Here is a 20,013-nt window from a genome sequence, read left to right as displayed (position 1 = left end):
CTGCTGCCACCACTTCTATAAACAACAACAACAGCACCTACAACAAAAATATCGAATAGCGGCTGATCTGTTTTGCTTTGTTTCGTTTCCTTTTTCTGATTATGTTTTTTTTCAATTTTTTTTGTTTTTGATTTTGTGATTTTTACTGTTGCGCGGCGGCATCTCAAGCATCGACGAAATATTTTCGGCGAGATTTAATTGTGCGGTTGCGCCGTTAACGCGTTTGCATTTTCGGTCTCAACTTCACCTCCAGCTTCATTATTTTAATTTCTTGTATCTAAAACTAATTTTATTTCTACTTTTTGTTAAATTTTTCGTTGTTTTTTTTTGCTTTTTCGTGCACATTTTTCTACTTCTAATCGCGCACGCTCGTCTTCTTTCTCAGCCCAGACGGAAGGTGAGCATCAGTCTGCGGTATTATCGAAAGCGGTACGGACGTGGCAGCTCTTGGCGGTATGGATTGGTTGTGCTATTGTTATTGACATTGATGTGAAGTGGATTTTGTGGCGCTGGAGTTTTGTGAATTTTAAAACTTTAATTTGTGAAGAAGGAAGTGCGCTGCAGCTGCTGTTGTTATGTGTGTGTGTTTGGGTGTTGGTGAAAAAAAAAAATTAATATTATAAAAAAGATATGAAAAAATATTTAAAAAATATATAATTTCATTAATTAATAACATTATAAAGTAATATTTAATGTTTCAAATTTTTGAAAAAATGTAATTCCTTGAAATAACTCGCCACAAAGTAAAGTGCTAAAGGATATGTGATTCAAAGTTATTATAATCTAGTCTTGCTGTTAATAAAAATATTTTATTTTAAATTATTAATACAAAATAATAAGTGTAACACTCTTAACGAATTTTTTTTTTTGAAAAATATTGATACAAAAAATATTGAAAAATTTTGCATAAATAATACAAAATAAACAAAAAAAAAAAATCCCTGGAAAAATATTAAGCAAAGAAAAAATAAAACAAATAATATTTTTTTGAATATTATCATTAAACAACTAAGATTAAAATGTAATAATATTTTAAAGTTATTCAAAAATATATGTCATTATTTAAAAAAATAGAAAACACTTAAAAACACAAATATTAAAAAATAATTAATTAATAACTTAATTAATAATATTTCGAAAATACAACAAAATATATATTGTTATTATAGAAAAGTAAAACACATAAAAAAATAAAAATTAAAAAAAAAAAACAAGTAAAATTTATTTAAAAATAATTTCAAAATATTAAAAGATCTATATATTTATATTATAAAAAAGTTGAAAAAATATAAAAACGACAAAAATTGAAAAAAAAATAAATAATTAATAATTTAATTAACAATTATTAAAAAAATAAATAATATATATTTTTATTATAAAAAGTAGAAAAAACAGAAACACAGAAAAAATGACAAAAATTAAAAAAAAATAAATAATTAATAATTTTGTTAACAATAATTAGTACTTCCTAATTAAAAGAGAAACAATACGTTAATTAAACATTTTATAACAATTTAACCTTAATTTTATATAATTAAAAAAAAAAATACAAATTATAAAAAAATTATAAATTTTATTATTAGTGTTAAAAACTAATTTTAATAATTAATAATAATTGTAATTTTTTAAAAAGTTATAATTTTATAATTAAAAAATTAACTTTAATATTTAAGTACTAAATTAAAATAAAAGGTATTAAACAATTTATAATTATATTTATTTTTTTTTAATTTAGTTAAATTATTTTTTATATAATTTATACTTTAAACAAAATTATAAATTTTTTAATACTTTTATTTTTTAATTCATTACTTAAATCCTGAAGTTATTTTTATGAAACAAATGTAGTAAATTTAAAAACAAGATTTATCGAAAAAATAATTATGGTGAACTTACAAAAACTAAAAACTATCGAAATTATAAATAAAAATTGCAATTATTTACTTATTTTATATATATGAAGATAAAATGCTTTAAAATTTCATATACATATTTTTCTTAAAAATTAAAAAGAAATGAATTAAACATTTTGTTAAGTTTGTTTCTTAATTTTATAAATTTAAATCCAAAAAAAATGAAATTTTTTCATATACAGATATATTTTCTCGGTTTAGATTTTAAAATATAAGTATATTAATTTGTTTATTCAATCATATTAAAATTAAAAAAAAAAAATAAAAAATGGAGAAATTTACATATTTTACTTACAAACAAAAGCAAAAATTATAATTTTTCCTAAATACAATAAGGAAATAGTTCTATTACTTATTTTTTATATATTCTTAATATTTATACACAAGTATCATTGTTACATATACATAAGTCCGGCAAACTGAACACGTAACTGCAATAGCTAATCATCTACAAACACACACACACATACACACAATAATATGCCAGCGCGCATGTGCACGAGTCACTCAACTGCAAAAGTCGCGATGTCCCGGTATCTCCATGTCAGCGCCGACAATGCTTCGCGCATGCCAATTCGCCGTTGAATGCAAATTGCGCCGACATGCAAAGTTATAAATATTCTTTAAAAGAAAAAAACTCGTGTTAATTCCAACATATCTAATTAATTCAAATTTTGCATTTTAGAATATAAAACCACGATTATGAGAACTTGAAAGTGTTAAACGAAATCAAACGAAAAATTAAAAAAAGATAAAAAAGTGCTTTCCAACAAATTGCTTACTGCAAGTGCCATATAAGCTTTCGCTGAGTCTAAACCAGTGAGTTGAATAAATTTTGCATCTCTTCTTGCAAAAAATGTGGCTGAAAGCGTTCAGTGTAGCCGTATTGGCGTTATGTGCTGGAGCGGCAGCGTCGAATTTGGACCGTTATGAAGGGTAAGTAAGCAGGATAGAAGAACAAAAATACATCAAATAGAATTTATAATAAAATTTATAAGTAAATGTTTATGTTTAGTTGGGAAATAAAATATTTAAAAATAATTAATTAATAATTTTTCTGAGGATCAAATTTTTTTTAAATATTTTTTTTTTCATTTTTAAGACTTTCGAAATTTTTTTGGGGGTTATATAAAATTTAACTGTAAACCAGGCCACTCGCTGAATATTTTTTAACAAATTTTCAAAAAAAAAATTATTCTATTTATGTGTACATTTTTAAAATTTGGTACAATGGCTTGTGCTCTACGAAATTTTATTCTTTCAAAGTGATATAAATAAGTAAAATAAATGAAAAAATTCCAAATTTATTGACAAAAAATTACAAAATTTTTTTATTTTCAATTAAATGTAATATTAATCAAACAAATTTGCATAAAATAGCTATAAATAATTTGTTAGTTATCAAAATATCAAAAATGCTTCTCTTGTTACTCATACGCAGTGGCAACCAGAATCCTCAAAAGAATTTAGCTCATACGTGTTCATATGCATATGTAAGCATTAATAAACTTATAACCAAAAGAAAATTATAAAACTATCTAATATTACAACAATAAAGAGACAGTTAAAACAGCTAGCAACAATGCTGCTTTTCTCCAAAATCTCCGCCACAGTCGCTACACCAAACGACCTAGACGAATTCATTAATGAATTTGACTGATTATGCGTCCGCTTCGTGTTTATTTTTATTTTTCAAACGCACTTTAATTCTTAAATAATCACATTCATAATCGGCAACCTTGCACACTGCGCTTAAAGCGCTACCAAAACACAGGAAAACGAAAGACTTAAGACACGAACTCGCCGCTGGAAATTCATATTTCACATGCCTTTGACCGCGTTAAAGACATGTTGTTGCATTAAAATTTGAAATAAATTATGCGCAAATTTAAACTGTTGCAAAATTCAAATTTTTGGCACAGCATGATTGTTAATTCTACCCAAAACGCGCTCACTGTGCATTCACCACTGCACCAGTGACTTTGAAAAAGCAAAAGTACAATTAAAAAGCATGTACTTTTTTGCAAACACCGGGTGTTTAAACAACGGGGAGTTGCTGTTTTAATATTTATTAATTTTTATATATCTTTTGCTATCCTTTGTTGTATTTCGCTTTGTTGTTTATTGACAAGCGCTTTTATTGCATACTAATATTTACTTTCCTCGCTTTTGTTAAGCCTTTGCTGCTAACAGAGATGAGTTCGAGCAAACAAAACACACGTTTCTTATACCCACTTGCATATTTATGCTTTTGTATGTAAATATTTTAAGCAGCTAAGCATCTAAATATGCTTTGTAAGCATGCATAACAATTGTTGAGTGCATTGTTGTTTGTGTAATTTGAATGTGGAAGTAATTGCTTTATGCATACTCAGCAGCTCAGCGGCTATCAAACTGCAGTTAAGCACTTAGTGATTGAGAGAAAAACTCAAAAATGCATGTCACATATTTATGTGATTTCTACGAGTTTATTTAGTGACGTTGTCGGTTATTGATTATTATGTTACATATAAGAAAACACATACATATGTATGTTGTTGTGGGTTAAGAATCTCATTTACAATTTATCATACTTTTCTAAGTGTTTAAGCATCGTTTAAAAATATTTTCTGCTAAGTCATTAATTAAAATTGTGTTCTGAAAATATTTTTTATTGTTCTTTCTTTTGAGTTAAGAGAAAGTGTAAATATTAACTCAAACTAAGTATCAAGAGTTTTTTTAAACTCAAGAACGTATGAAAATGCCTTTGTGTTCGCAATATCAGCTTAATCCGGAACTATGGAAGATTTCAACCCGATTTAAGGTAACTAATACATTATATCAAATGTTTTTATATATAAAAATTATGTGGTACGTTGTTTGTCCGCGATGGGCTCCTAAACTAATGAACTGTTGTTAGCAAAATTTAGCACACTGTGTCCAGTTTGAAGCAATTTAGAAGATAGAATAGTCAAAACAGTTCATAAATAAGAAATACAGTGAAAGCTGCGCTCTATTAAGCGGACATCTCCATTAACATATTGGCCGGTTCCACAATTTGTTGATATTTATTGAGTACGTGTAAGTGGACAACTCTAATAATTGAACAAAAAGGCTGGTTCGGCAGTGTCTGTTTATGGGAGATTTCTTCCTCTTTTGTAGGTATCTTCTGGAAATAATACAAAATATTTGTACCGAATTTAGATACCATTATACCGTATATAGGCGTTTTTGTACCGAATTTAGATAGATGTACGAGTATGCATGGCATTGTAATGCAAAGGTTTTGTACCGAATTGAAATACCAACATACCGTATTTAGGTATTTTTGTATCGAATTTAGGTATAGTTCTTCTTATGTAGCATTGTAAAGCAAAGTTTTTGTACCAAATTTAGATACCATTATACCGTATTTAGGTATTTTGTACCGAATTTAGATATATTCCTTTTTATCTGGCATTGTAATGAAAAAACTTTGTACCGAATTTGTACCAACATACCGTATTTAGGTATTTTTGTACCGAATTTAGACAGACGTATTCCTGGCATTGTAATGCAAAAGCTTTGTACCGAATTTGTACCAACATACCGTATTTAGGTATTTTTGTACCGAATTTAGAAATAATTATTTGTAAACGGCATTTACTAAGATAATTGGTCTAATTATATTAAACATAGACATTTTTAGCAAAACTTAGTACCTTTATTTAAATACTCTTTGTGTGAATACATATGAAAAATGTTTGAAAATTCAGTAAAAAAAAAATAAATACAAAATCATCGAATTCCTCTAAACGCAGAAATCTGTGTAATAACATAATTTACAACGATTGAGAAGGTAAACCTGCGGTACATATTTTTTACTTTAAAATACCAGTTCGAGGAATTATCAGAAAATATTTCAAAACTTTACTATTTCTTAATTTATAAATCAAAGTCTTTGTTTCTTTACATAAGTCGCTAGGTACCTGTATTATATATGTTTGACATTGAAATTTCAAGCCTAGGAATTCTCAAAAAAATTCCAAAACCCCAATTTTTTTAATTTATGTATCAAAGCCTCTGTTTGGCATCATAAATTATTGGGCTCTTTAGTAATTAATTTATATGCACTGTGAATGCATATGCGTGTATAATTTATTATTGGAAACTATAAATAAAGAAGTAAAAACAAATGAGCTAAAAATATAACTAAAATAAAATGTTATTAAAATGCAACGCCTAATGGAAATTTTACTAAATATCCACTTATTTATGCAAATTAATTTTAAATTAACCTCTTATTGCATGGTATTTGTGGCGATATGAAGATATGATAAAATGAAGCCTAACACAAACATTTCTCAAATTGGCGCCGCATAAGTGTTGTCGACCAAATTTTTCACATTTTAAGATTTTTAACAGCTATTTACATATCTAGCTTATACATTATCTAGTTTATATATTGCATATACTGTATACTATATATTGTATATGTTTGCATATTCAATTTAAGTTGCTATCAACGGAAGTTATTTATCAAGTTATCAATTTAAGTTATCACTAACACATTAGTTAACGGGCAGATAAACGGCATTCCACCGCTTAAATATGCATATTTATGTATGTATTTGTGTGTTGTTACGTATGCATTTGCGACACACATTAGCTAATTGAAATCGGCTGACCTTGATGACACGAGCAACCATTTGTGCTGAAGTATTTGAAAACGGAAATAAAATATGATCATTTATCATTTGTGTTATGCATGAAATTCAATTCGAATATTTTAGAAAGGAAGTGTTATGAACTTGTGGTCTTAATTGCCGCGCCGCTAATGACGGCCAGTTTTGGCTGGTTTGAACAGGACATTTTTGACTAAAACCTTCTGAAATTTGAATATTGAAACGAAGTTCCATTGCTTTTAGATTGAATGGCGAGTTGGATTATAAATTAGCCTAAAAAATTAAATGAATTTTTCTCTGAAGGGGCATTGATGATAGAGTAGAATATGAATAAACGAAGCAATGATCATTAACAGAGAGGGAAAGGTAATGGTATCAAGAAAATGTATGCGCCACCAAATCAGTGCCCAAAGCTGATAATAAAGGGGTACAACTTAACAAGGTTTAAAAATATAATAATTCATTCTCCAGAGGAAAAATTTTGTGTAATAGAGAGGCAAATGGGTTTGGTAATAAAGGAGAACTAAGCGAAATATCTCCAGTCATCAAACAAATAGCCCTCGCATTCCCGACTTGGCTTCCATGTCACAGTAATGTCAGCCTCGAAATCTACTACTACTACCACTTCGGACTGAGTAGCCAATTGCGAAGTAAAGTCCTCTCTGGAAGAACAAAAATTTAACTCTAGAAAAGTCGATGTCACGAGTTTTCGAGAGAAAGGTTCTACGGAAGATTTATTGTCCTTCCGCGTTGGCGTATATAACATTCGATGGAACGATGAGTTCTATGAGCTATACGAAAATATTGTCATAGTTCAGGGACAGTGGTTACGCTGGCTAAGTCTTGTCGTCTGGATGAAAACACTCCAGTTCTTAAAGTATCAGGTGGTGAAAGACCTGGCTTCGCATGGAATCTCCAATTGGCGCCAAGCGGCGAAAAGGAAGAACGCGCTGTTGTAAACTCGGCTATAACCAAGTAAGCCGTGTCTACGTCAATAAAGAAGAAGAATATTCAAGAAGCAGCTCTCCATATATTGCTGGCCATCTAATTCTACCTAGTAGGAATCACATTATTATTAGTAACGTCCAGCAAGTTTCTCAAAATCATCAAAGTACTGGTTTTATGTGAGCATATGTGATAGAGGGGAGAGTACATTACCTTAGGATGCAGTGCAAACCGCAGTTAAATTCTATCTACCAATGTAGTAAAGAGGTGACTTGGGCACTTCGTCTGCATCAGGTGGCGGTCTCATCTTGACTTTGCCTTAAGGAACTTGTTAACTGACTCTTTTAATTGCGTAATGTAAACATTTTGTTGATTATATGGAACACAGATGACTATTGGATGGTCAATTAGTCATCCCCTCGTTTGTAAAGAACATTACTTAATTGGATTACCCTGTTTCTACTTGTTCGCCAAAAATTCAAGGGATTGAATTTTTGAATATTAATTCTTTTAGAATTCGATGTACTTGTATGTATACTCCACATTAGACCTAAGGTCGCGGTGCATTCCACGTTTATTAAGACTCCACACTACTTTACGAATTGAAATTTGACGATCTATCGTCTCGAGGTATCGGCTCGCCTAGAACTAGAGTAAAATTTATTGTGCTGTTTGAGTAAGGAAAGACCTCTGCTTCGAACTATATTTTCAGCTCATTACTTAATAACCAAATTGAATTACTGCGATTGCGTTATCTTGATCAATTTTATAGTCATTTCATGATGTTTATCTTACATTACTCCTTGCTTAGTCTTTGAATAAAAATCAGCATATGAATAAAACAAAAAAATCCCCGACTTCAATGCTTACGGGCTTGAAATAAACAAAAAAATAAAATAAAAAAAATATAATAATAAAATCAACAAAAAAAGGAAAATATAAAAAATGCTAAATTGCGATATTGCTTTTGTTGTAATTTTCTTCCTTTGTTTAATGTTAATTGTGGTCACTACGACATCTGTCTGGTGTCTACATTGGCGCCATTAGTGTCAGTCGCAGGTGTTTAGAGGGCGATCTTATAAAGGTTGTCTGAATTAAAAACCAAACATTGGCGGCATCTTCATTAAATTATATATGTAAGTATGTATGTATGTAAGTGAATAAATGTACACCTGTTGCATACCAGTTATCGTGCTCAACATTTTTTGTTGGAGATTAATGATGTCGTGTCGACAAAATATATCAAGCAATGAAGCTCAAAGTCAAAGCAAATGCTAATTAAGAATTCAAATCCCAAATATTTGTATGTACATATATTTATACGAATATATAATATAATATATTTATATATATATGTGTATCAGATATGCATATGCATGTTTTTGTGTGTGTAATTTCTTGCTACGCAATTGTTTGTTTTAGCTTTTTTGTTGTCCGCGTTGCACTTGTCACTACCGCTTGAGTTGCAATATTTTCGGCAGTTTTTGTTTATGTTGTTGTTTTTTATACGGTATTTTTGATTTTGTGCGCTTGCGTGATTACTTTAATTCCCTTAATCATGACAATAGACATTTCGAAATTCACACTGCTACTGTTGCAGCAATGCCAATGACTTTATTATTGTTGTAATGTTGTAGATATGTATGCTTGTGTGCGAGTTGGGTGTTGAAGCAGCAATTTCACTTACACAAACGCGTATTAAGCCGTCTTTTGTTTATGAATATATTTTATGAAATTATTTCGAAATTCTTAACACCATTATTGACAACATTTGTTGTTGCTTTTACCTTTGTTTGTGTTTGTTGTTTAAATTATTTTTTTGTTATTAAACAATTTTACAACTTTTTACGCCAAAATAATCGCCTGTTGACAATGCAACTCAGCGCTAACATTTGAATAATGAGGCATTTATTTGTGATAAATATTGTTAATGGTTTCGAACACATCTGGCAGTTTTGCGATTTCGAAAAAAATTTAACGTTTATTTTTTAAAAGCTTTTAAGCGCTGAAAATAATGATAACTTGGAAAGCTGTTTATAAAAATTAAATAAAAAAAATATTAAAAATATTTATTTTTAAAATAAAGAACAAGAAAATACATTAATTTTGGTTACACCAAAGCTTCACCATGTTCAGGGGATTATTTTGAACAACAATTAATGCCAAATTTCTTAAAGCCATGTCACCAATTTTTAAGTTTAAATTTAATGTAGTCGGGCGAAGAAACTAATAGAAATACTCTATTAGAAATAAAGCTAAAATGGTCCAAGTTCGGGTATAACCGAACATTTCATACTCTTCCAGCTTGCCAGAATCAAAGCAGGAAAAATACCGTCAGTTGTTGGTAAAACTTCATTATAAAAAATTTTGTAAAAGATTTCAACGTTCAAAGTCCAACGGAATCGTCAATTGTTCAATTCACAACCTGTCGTAAAGCATCGTAAAATCGTAAAATTATAAATTTTTACATTTGTTTTTTTTTTATAATTTTACGATTTTACGATGCTCTACGACAGGTTGTGAATTGAACAAATGAGTCACAATCAAGTTGTTTCTTGTTACTTAACCTTTGTCAAAGTTCATAGACTAAATTAGTTTTATAGCTATGTATATAAGGGTTTTTGGGGGCAGAAAAGGTCTGGGCTGATTACACAAACTTTAGGCATTATTCAGGTTTGTTGGAGTACGAAAATTATTTTATATAGCATATGGGAGTTTGGGAAGGAATGTTCACAATGGTAAGTTTTATCCGAACACATTGATTGCTTCTTCAGCCAGAGGTTCGAAAATCTTTCTATTAGTTACATTGGGACCAATATAATTTTTGCTTCAATTTAACCCATCTTTGAGATCTAGGCATACTATTATCAGAATTGGGTTTTCTCCGAATTTATATAATATACCTGATGGTTAGAAAGAAATGTTCACAATGGTAAGTTTTAGCCGGACATATTGATCGCTTCTTGATTTGTAAACTGCAAAGTGAAAGAATTAGATGGAATTGAAAATTGTGTTATACGAGTATGGGAAGCAGGCATGGTTTTCGCACTGTAAAGTAGAAATGTCAGGATAGTATTGCGTACCAAATTTCGTTCAAATCGGTCTAGGAGGTCTCGAGATATGATGGGTTCTCAACTAAATGTGGGCAGTGTCATTCCCATCTTCTAGAATTTGATACCAGCTACTAGAAAGCCCTTTGTGGCATTCTGGATGTACAATCTGGCGTACTTCTTATTGATTTGTCGTACTTTTATTAGTTTTTAACAAAACCTTTGTATGGGGAGTTAGCGGGGTTATAATCCGAATTCACTTATTTTCGACCGGTGGGTAGAGATGCCAGAAAGATTTGCCCTGAGCGAACTTGGAATTGGTTGGTTTAGGAGACATGTACATTAAACTTATTAGAGGTTGGGACCACGCCCAGTTAAAAAAATTAACCATAGAACCCATCCTAATACAGTTCGTTGTAACAAATAACAGCTTTGCATCTTATCTTGGAGCTTACTTATGCCATATTATTCGTTTTCGATTAATTGAGTTTTATGGGCGTGGCAATGGTCCGATTCTGGCCGTCTGCAATACCAAACTTTCTGGACGTCAAGGCACATGTGCGTTTTTACTTTTTTTTTTAAATATGAAATCATAATTTTCGTCATTATATGAATTTCGTAATCATTATTAATCCTAAATCTTTTTTCCATATATTGTATTTTGTAGCTACAACAAATACACAGTCTTCCACAATGGCGAGGATGCCTTCAACTATCTTGTCGATTTACAAACAGAATCAACAGAACTGGACTTCTGGCTGTTAACACGCAACATGTCCGTCGTCACAGTATCACCGACCGAGCAGTCCACATTTGAGGCGCGCTTGAACGAACTGAATGCGCAGTTTGTGGCCAAGCCGTTGATGGAGGAGATGTGAGTCTACTAAATCAAAAACAAATCTACTTTAAAAATTAATAAAAAAAATAAAAATATTTCAGGGCTGCTTTCAATGAAACACTCGGCGCCTGTGAGGGTTCTGAATGCGAGCTAAATCGCCCAAGACGACAGGCGCGCGGTTTCTTCTCGCACTTTCCGCGCTACTCAGAAGTTCGTAATAATGGAAAACATTACAAGTATTTTTAACGAAATATGTATTTTCTAACATTTCATAGGTCTTAAATTACATGAGCGCCTTGGCTGCCCGCCACCCGCACAATTGCCGCTACGAATCGCTTGGTCGCTCCTCTGAGGGTCGCCACATAGCCGCGCTCTCCATATCGCTAAACAGCCGAGTGCGTGATCGTCGTGTGGCCTACATACAGTCGGCGACACACGGACGTGAGTGGATTACACCGCTAACTGTGCTTTATTTGGCCAACGAGCTGTTGAATAATTTGCGCGCCTTCCAAAGGGTGTTGCAAGATGTCGAAATTTATTTGGTGCCATTGGTCAATCCTGATGGTTATGAGTACTCTTTCACGAATGTGAGTTGAAAGTGAAATAATTGAAATAATTTTTGAATAAATCTAATAAAAATTGTTTATGCGACAGGATCGCTTTTGGCGCAAGAATCGTCATCGCTACGGTGGTCGCTCCTGTGCTGGTGTGGATATCAACCGTAACTTCCCGAACAACTGGAACTACAATGGCGCGAGTCAAAATGTGAATACACTCTTTCACTAAAATAATAAAATTGAACTGTTTTAAATTTAATTTTTGTTTTTGTATATGCAGCTTTGCTCTGAAGTCTACTCCGGCACTGGTCCCACATCGGAGCCAGAGACAGCGGCTGTCGCACGTTACCTGGAGTACAATCGTCATCGCGTGAAACTCAGTTTGGATGTGCACTCGTTTGGCAAGTTCTTGTTCTATCCTTACGGTTATTCGAGGTAAGCGAAATACTTAGGCTTGACTCCCACCACCTATTCCATCCAACAAATATCTTTTTCAAATTATGTGCTTCGAAAAAATTTAATCTTACTAATTACCGCCATTTGCAATTATACCCACACTTCAGGAATGCCGTTGCCCCCACCCGCAACCTGCTGCATTCGGTTGCTCAACGCGCCGCCAACCAAATCGCCAAATACCGTGGCACGCATTACACTGTCGGCACTTCGGCCAGCATACTTTACGAGGCTTCTGGCGGTTTGGACGATTATGCTTACGGAAACTTGGGCATCCCCATGTCCTTCACGGTCGAGCTGCCCGGTGAGAATTTCCAAGTGGCGCCATCCGATATCATTCACATCTGCAAGGAGACATTCGCCGGCTTCATCGAGTTTATTCGACACGTTAGCTTGTATTAGTGTAAGAGAGGGTGGACTGCTGGCGTGTTCCGTAGTAGTGTTGAATGTTATTTACTTAAGTAATGCAGTTTTTTATGTCTGTGTGTTAATTAGTATATATTTAAGTAGCAACTTGGTGTACAATTTAATTTAAATGAAATAAAAGAGATTTTATAGACGAAATAATAAATATTTCAGGTGTATTTTTACAATTTTGAACGCTTGAACGCTTGAAGTCATGTAGCGTACCGGTTAAAAACTATTTGGACAACAGAGGCTTAGAAGTTTCGTCCCAACGCTCATATGTGAGACTGGTCTTTATGACTATCATTTGTTCCAGTCGATACAGAACAAGCTCAATGAACCACGCTTTACTTCAGAACAGCGTAAATGGCGAATCCCTAAGTTTTCCCGAAAGATGAGAAAATGTTATGTCTTCAGATGAGCGATGCTTTGAATAATACTAGGGAACCGTTTTCCTTGAATAATCGTGACATTGAAAAAAAAAAATCACAATTGTTGCAATATTTGCCAAAGCTTAACCTGGCTTGTTGTGACTTGCCACTGCTAACTAAAAATTACATGGAGCCGGATGCAATAACAATATATGAAAGTACTTATAAATAATATATGTATAAATAACAGAGGTCGATTGTTGTTTGAATTTTATAATAAAGCATTAAAAGCTCTTTACACGTGCGCTATAATAAAAAGCTTATTTAAAGCACATTAACATTTCCCAGTTATGCTACTGTTAGAACGCTGTTGCCATAATGTTATCATACAGTTTATGGGACATTAGAAGTAAACAGAGAGAAAAATCTAATATTTCATTAAAACTGTTTTATGAGCATTAGTGTTTCATTTGACAATTTTCTTTCTAAAGACCAGAAGTATTCTGTCATCATTTGACAAAGATATCAGGATTACCTTCCTTCCATCACGCGCTCTATGTTCCCCACCAAAAGTAGGAAAGTTTGTCAGCAGCATAATTTTTAATAAATTCAGCGTGGCTGATGATGGGATATCACTTGCATGACTAGAGCGTTGGTCCATTGTGTTACCTCAAAGCCAAAACTGTTCATCCTCAGTTTTATAAAGGCTAGACAATGGAGGAGAAAGCCACCGGATGTTTCCATTTGCATACAACTTTAACAACTTCCGTCCGTTACATAAATGCTTCTTAGATAGCGACCAGTAATAACACCACTAAGAGGGCACAAGAGACCAAAGGTCGCAGTGTATTCCTCAACTTTCATTCTAATTCTAATTCTAACACCACTATTGCGGCAAGATGAACTTTGTTATGGCAAGTAGTTAAGAAGATCTACTGCGCTCTACTCTAGGTCAGAAGGACTTCGCCATCACACATGAGCGAGTCGTCGACAAGCGCGAAGAACGAAAATGAGCGAGCCAAGGGTGACCCCTCTTTTTAGATAGAACACTTGATGCGTTTTCTAGAGAGAGCAGACACTGCTAGACTAGATTTGAGCGAATAAGTTCTAGTTGGACTTTACGAGTACCTTCAAAATTCGTCCGTATAAATTTAACAGCTCTCGGATCATTGCTTTGTGAATAATATTATTTTGACAGAATCAACTTTCATTATTGTGAAAAAAATGAATAAAAATGAACTTTGCGTGTTGATAAAATATTGCTTTTTGAAATGAAAAAAATACGGTTGAAAACTTGGCTTCGAGCTTCCGGATACTGCACAATGGAAATCAACCATCAACGGTTGGCATGCTAAGTTAAAACGTGGTGAAATGAGCACCGAAGACGGTGAACGCTGGGGAAACCTTAAAGATATTATTACAACGAAAAGAACAACAAAGTTCACAAAATTATTTTGGATTATTGTAAAGCGAAGTTTTTCGTGAAAGCAGGCACTCTAAAAATATCGACTGAACATGTACCCCAAATTAATCACGAATATTTAGATAAGAGAAAGCTCTTTACAATGGGGTCCGCGCGAGTTCACTTTTGACCACAAACAATGACGAGTTGATCATTCGGAATAGTGTTTGAAGATGTTTCAGCGTAATAAAGAGTTTTTGCATTGATATGTGCCAATGGATGAAACATGGCTCCATCTTTTCACTACGAAATCCAATCGTTGGTCATCCGACTACCTTCAAAAAGGAAGTACCTTTAAGAAAGTCTGTTACACAGCGTTATTGGACCGTTTGAAAGTCAAAACAAATGTGTATTCTATGTTAGTACGAGGACTTTGCAATTGACTTGTTGTGAAGGCGGTTGGTAAGTAAGACTTCATACTAATATTGATTATTTATTCAGCGGCCTTTTGGTCCGAGTATTTCCTATGAACTATGTCCTAAGAATAGTATGATGTTGTTTTAGTTATTTATTTAGGGAACTATATTAAACTCAGATTCTACCTTTCAATCAATTTCGCTCTTTCACATCTATTTTGTTCTAATTATTGGATTTGTAATTAAATATTTATGTTTTTTTTTCATTTGTTGTGATTTCTATTTTCTTTTATTTATTGTCATACGCTCAATTTTTTCCGTGACTACACTATCTTTGATTTCAACATTGATTAGATTACTTCAGTGGCATAAATCTCAAAGTGTATTGCAGAAATTACGTTGATCCAAAAGAAATAAATCACTTATTGCCGTCTACCCTGAATTTTCTTAAACTGTTATCGATTAGCGACATACTTAAGTTGTCATTCTTTGATTTAAACGCTGATGATTAGATTACTGTCGCGTATATTAGATTAAATGCTTTGATTTTCTAGAAAAGTCATGTTAAAGTGGTATAATGAATGAAAATAAATTATTCTTTTATAAAGTATACTTGATGTCTGAACATTTTTTCATAGTAGATGTATATATGGTTTTGCACGAGGGCAGTCTGATAAGTCAGTTCTTCGTATACAAATATTCAGCCATAAGCATTCATACTATTAACTTTTGTTTTCAGTTTACACTCGGGTGGCATAGAGAATGGATAATTTCAAAAAACTTTGTAATTGAAAGATTTTTTCTTACCGATATTTTTTTTATCAAGTGTAAAAATGAAGAGATAAAATATTTACAATAATCTTAACAAGCCACGAGCCTAGAGAGAAAAATAATTGAGGCTTTGCACTGCAATCTATAGTCGATTGCGACTTCTCCTAAATCACATATCACGAAGGTCCAGCACTGTGATCAATTCCAAGAGCTTTCTGAGCGCGACTGAGTTGATGTGATCCCTGTTCACCTAGAAGCATCTCTCTTTGGAATCGTTCCACGTCATTTAACTGAAATACCAAATATCTGTCTTTGGAATTCCAACTTCTTTTATGAGCTTATCATTTTTTAAGTTATTAGCAGCTCAGTTTGACCAAATTTTACCAGACTAATAAATAAAAATTGATAAACTGTGGTATGACGTCGGTCACATATTTCCTTACTCAGAATATAATGCATATTTTTATTGGAAGTCAGTTACATTTTAAAACTCATAAATTTAGTTGCATATCTTCGATTACTCGGCCATTTTATTCTAGATTGGCTCAGATTTTACGTTAAATTATTTGTGATTAAAGGGTTTCTTCGCATTGATTAGATTGGAAAATTGAAGACTTTTGGGGCCTATATATAGACGGATATTTTCTAAAAAAATATTTAGTATACTAAAGTGAAGTAGTGAACAATGTTATTAAAAGCACTTTTGCTTGTCGCTGGTGTTGTGGCGCTAGCCAGCGCTGAGAAATATGATGGGTAAATTAGTGAAAATATCTGAATATTTTGAAAGAATAGTATTGAAAGAGTGAACAAGTGGAGTCAAAACTGGTGGTGTTGTTTGAATTTTTGTTTTTTATAAATTTATCTCCATAATGATATCCGAATTTTAAGGTGTCCAGTGTTGGTTTTCAATATATATACATAAGTGCCTCTAGAAACATTTTCTTAAATTATTAAAATATTTTATAAAAAAAGTATGATTGCACTTTTTGAGGAAACATTTACAATAAAGAGTGATTCATTTTGAGGTTCCCTACTTTTTTAAAGAAAAGCAGAGAAACTTCAGATTTAATGGGGAATGTTTATTATCTTTCGAAACAACATTCTTTGGCACTTATTTTTTGAAGATTATCTCTTTCAAATATTGGTCGCGGCTACGTCTCAGTTGGTACATCCGTTAAGCCTAATTCTTGATGACTCGTTTGAGCATTTCGACTGGTAATTGACGAATGAAAAGCGTGATATTTTGCTTCAAGCCTTGAATCGAAGCGGGATTGTCCGCATAGACTTCATATTTCACACTAACTACAGGTAAAAGTCTAACGGTGTGTTATCACAGGACCTTGGTGATCAATAGACCGGCCCAAAACGGGAAATTATCTGCTCAATGAAGTGTTCTTTCAATAAATCCATTGGTTCATGTGATGTGTGGGAAGCGGCGCCGTCTTGTTGAAACCAAATGTTGCCGAGATCACGTGCTTCAATTTCAGGCATCTAATAGTCGGTTATAATTACGGTTACGTTCTCACCGGCACCATTTTTGAAGAAATATGGACCAATGATTCCATCGGCTCATAAATTACTTTGAACCGGTGTTTTTTCTGGGTGAAATGGCAGATTCTGAATTTCTTCAGGTTGCTCTTTCTCCCAAATGCGGCAATTTTGTTAGTTTACATACCCATTGAGCCAGAAGTGGCCTCATCGCTGAACAAAATTTGTCCTGAAAACGTCGGGTCTTCTTGAATCTTTTCAAGAGCCCATCGAGCGGCTTCGGTTCTTGTTCTGTATTTTGAATGCTTGCCATTTAAGATCTCGACGTAAAATGCTCCAAGTCATAAATCGACAAATCGCTTTGTGCCGAGATGTTTCAAGGGAGAAAGTGCCTGGCTGTTTACACCTCCCCTTCCTTCATACAATCTTGATAAGTTGCATTTGGTCTTACTCTATGTACAGTGAGAATTTCATGTAAATCCGCGAGTTTCTTGCTTCCTACTCTAGAAGACATGTTTGATATGCTAATGAAGTAGCTTGATGCTGTCGATAATGTGGACAGACACTTCTTCACTAACTATGGGCGCCCTGTGAACGAGCACAGCGCTAGCATTGCCAACACTGCCTATCGGAGTGATTGATCAACTCTTAAGGAGTTGGGCTGGACATCGGAAAGATCCTTAAAAAAAAGTTTCCTCCAACATTCTCTCTAGACCCGAAGCAAAAGAAAACTGAATGCGCCTTTCCTCAACGGCTTCGGTCACATGTCCCTTGCTGGTATTGGAGCAGAGCAAAAGCCACCCGGAGTACGAGTATACTCTGCAATAGAGTGGTGTAAGTCTTCTGGGATGCAGTGAGAGAAAGTGTAAAATTCGCAAATGCAATTATAATGTTTGGATTTAGAACAACCTGAGAATCAACTCAAAATCCAATGCCTCTTACTTTCGTGTCATTTAAAATCATTCTGTTTTCATTTTGACTATAAAATAATTAACCGTTTCAGATTAATTAAAATATAAGCAAAGATATTATTTAATAATAACTCACATAATTTTTTATAAAATTAACTAAATTTATACACAATATTTTCAGGTATAAAGTATATGAAGTGACTCCCACAACCGCTGAGCAAATTGAGACTCTTACCACACTCTCTGAGGATGCAGATAAATTTGATTTCCTCTCTCTGAGTCGTATAGCCGGTGATAGTGCACGTGTGCTCATCTCGCCCGAGATTGAGCAATACTTCAAAAACATACTTGAACAGAAAAATATCAGCTATAAGCTCGAAGATTCTAATTTCGGTCGCTCTGTGAATACTGAAATCTTAGAAAACCGTCTTCTGCGTCAGTTGAAACCTTACTCCGGTACCGGTCGCCTCGGCACTGAGCGTTACTACACTCAGGCAGAAATCAATGCCTACCTGGATGACTTGGCTGCCCGTTATCCATCACGTGTTTCACTCAAAGTTGTTGGCAAGTCTTACGAAGGTCGTATTTTGAAAACTATTACCATAACAAATGGCGACGGTCGCTTGGGTAAAAATGTTATTTTGATGGATGGCGGTTTCCATGCACGTGAATGGATTTCCCCTGCATCGGCAGTGTATGCTATTGGTGAATTGGTAGAGAATTTCGAGGAAAATGCTGATCTCTTACTAGATTATGATTGGGTTGTGTTGCCCGTAGTCAATGCTGATGGTTATGAGTATTCACAGGAGTCAAGCAGCACACGTTTATGGCGCAAAACTCGTCAACCGGTGACAATTAATGGAAAGACATGCTATGGTACTGATCCAAACCGTAATTTCGATTTCCATTGGTTGGGCAAAGGCGCATCTTCGGATTATTGCTCTATTACCTACGCTGGCCCAACAGCATTTTCGGAACCCGAAACTGTTGTCGTACGCGATCTTATTCACACGTACAGCGAACGCGGTATTATGTATTTGACTCTCCATTCATATGGTAGCTATGTGCTGTATCCATGGGGATATACCAGGTAAATACTAGTTGAAAAACATGAAGTTGTTTATTGTAATTGTAATTATCGCATATTCTTCTTATTCACAGCGAACTTCCGGAAACTGCCGACGATTTGCACGAAGTTGGCTTGGCTGGCGCAGACGCTATCAAAGCATACAGTGGTACTAAGTATACTGTTGGCTCATCAACTGGTCTGTTGGGTGAGGCTGCTGGTGCCAGTGATGACTACGCATTCCAAGCCGGCTTCCCTATTTCCTTCACTATGGAATTGCCACGTGGTGGCATTTATGGTTTCGATCCACCAGCATCTTCTGTTGATCGTTTGGTGAAAGAGACTTGGGTCGGCATCCGTGCTATGGGAAAGAAAGTGACTGAGAAATATCCATTAGCGTAAAGCATTAAATTGTAAAGAATTGGGTGCTTTTGAAATAATGCTGAGGTCTTATTGATTCTTTAATAAATTTTAAAAGTTTTTTAAATCCTTGTTTTAATATATTTATGTTCATAATATCTGAGATTTGCTAGCCGAGTATATTTTTGGTTTCATTAGTTGATGGCTAATCGAAGCCAAGTCCGACTTCAATCGGTATATTTTCAGAAAAGACTTCTCCTTTTACAACCTAACCAGCCTGCTTACAGTAGATGGACAATTTCGAGAAATCTTCTGAGATCCCAACTTTTAACTCGACCTTACAGGGTTGTCCCTTTAACGAATTCACTCGGTGAGCGCACGCTCCGAAGAAAATCAGTCCTGCAGCAGAAGAAAATTAGTCCTA

At 33.6% G+C, this 20,013-nt stretch overlaps 2 protein-coding genes across 3 annotated transcripts; both read left to right on the top strand.

The window, feature by feature from the left end:
* The first annotated feature begins 299 nt into the window (after nt 1-299).
* LOC105230603 (carboxypeptidase B) lies at nt 300-12,972 on the top strand. Of its 2 annotated transcripts, none has more exons than XM_049457889.1 (8): nt 300-453; nt 2,599-2,849; nt 11,219-11,425; nt 11,491-11,599; nt 11,665-11,976; nt 12,044-12,154; nt 12,227-12,381; nt 12,510-12,972. In XM_049457889.1, the coding sequence occupies exons 2-8, from the start codon at nt 2,770-2,772 to the stop codon at nt 12,799-12,801; spliced, it is 1,266 nt and encodes a 421-aa protein (XP_049313846.1). In that variant the 5' UTR covers nt 300-453; nt 2,599-2,769; the 3' UTR covers nt 12,802-12,972. The 2 variants fall into 2 exon arrangements, with proteins under 2 accessions (XP_049313846.1, XP_049313847.1); XM_049457890.1 differs by having other exon boundaries at nt 427-463.
* Nucleotides 12,973-16,361: 3,389 nt separating this feature from the next.
* On the top strand, nt 16,362-19,716 carry LOC125778662 (carboxypeptidase B-like). The gene is made up of 3 exons (XM_049457556.1): nt 16,362-16,517; nt 18,345-19,253; nt 19,325-19,716. The coding sequence occupies exons 1-3, from the start codon at nt 16,450-16,452 to the stop codon at nt 19,629-19,631; spliced, it is 1,284 nt and encodes a 427-aa protein (XP_049313513.1). The 5' UTR covers nt 16,362-16,449; the 3' UTR covers nt 19,632-19,716.
* Nucleotides 19,717-20,013: the final 297 nt, after the last annotated feature.

This window comes from Bactrocera dorsalis, chromosome 5 (assembly GCF_023373825.1).
Source record: "Bactrocera dorsalis isolate Fly_Bdor chromosome 5, ASM2337382v1, whole genome shotgun sequence".
Lineage (NCBI taxonomy): Eukaryota > Metazoa > Arthropoda > Insecta > Diptera > Tephritidae > Bactrocera > Bactrocera dorsalis.
The sequence above is the reverse complement of the archived record's forward strand: the minus strand, read 5'-3'. Positions and strand labels throughout refer to the sequence as shown.

Bases quoted from the DNA above. Each gene is read 5' to 3' on its own strand.
- LOC125778662 (XM_049457556.1), top strand. From the start codon at position 16,450: ATGTTATTAAAAGCACTTTTGCTTGTCGCTGGTGTTGTGGCGCTAGCC. The intron at 16,518-18,344 runs GTAAATTAGTGA...CAATATTTTCAG, and splicing joins AGCGCTGAGAAATATGATGG to GTATAAAGTATATGAAGTGA. The intron at 19,254-19,324 runs GTAAATACTAGT...TCTTATTCACAG, and splicing joins TATCCATGGGGATATACCAG to CGAACTTCCGGAAACTGCCG.
- LOC105230603 (XM_049457889.1), top strand. From the start codon at position 2,770: ATGTGGCTGAAAGCGTTCAGTGTAGCCGTATTGGCGTTATGTGCTGGA. The intron at 11,426-11,490 runs GTGAGTCTACTA...AAAATATTTCAG, and splicing joins AAGCCGTTGATGGAGGAGAT to GGCTGCTTTCAATGAAACAC. The intron at 12,382-12,509 runs GTAAGCGAAATA...CCCACACTTCAG, and splicing joins TATCCTTACGGTTATTCGAG to GAATGCCGTTGCCCCCACCC.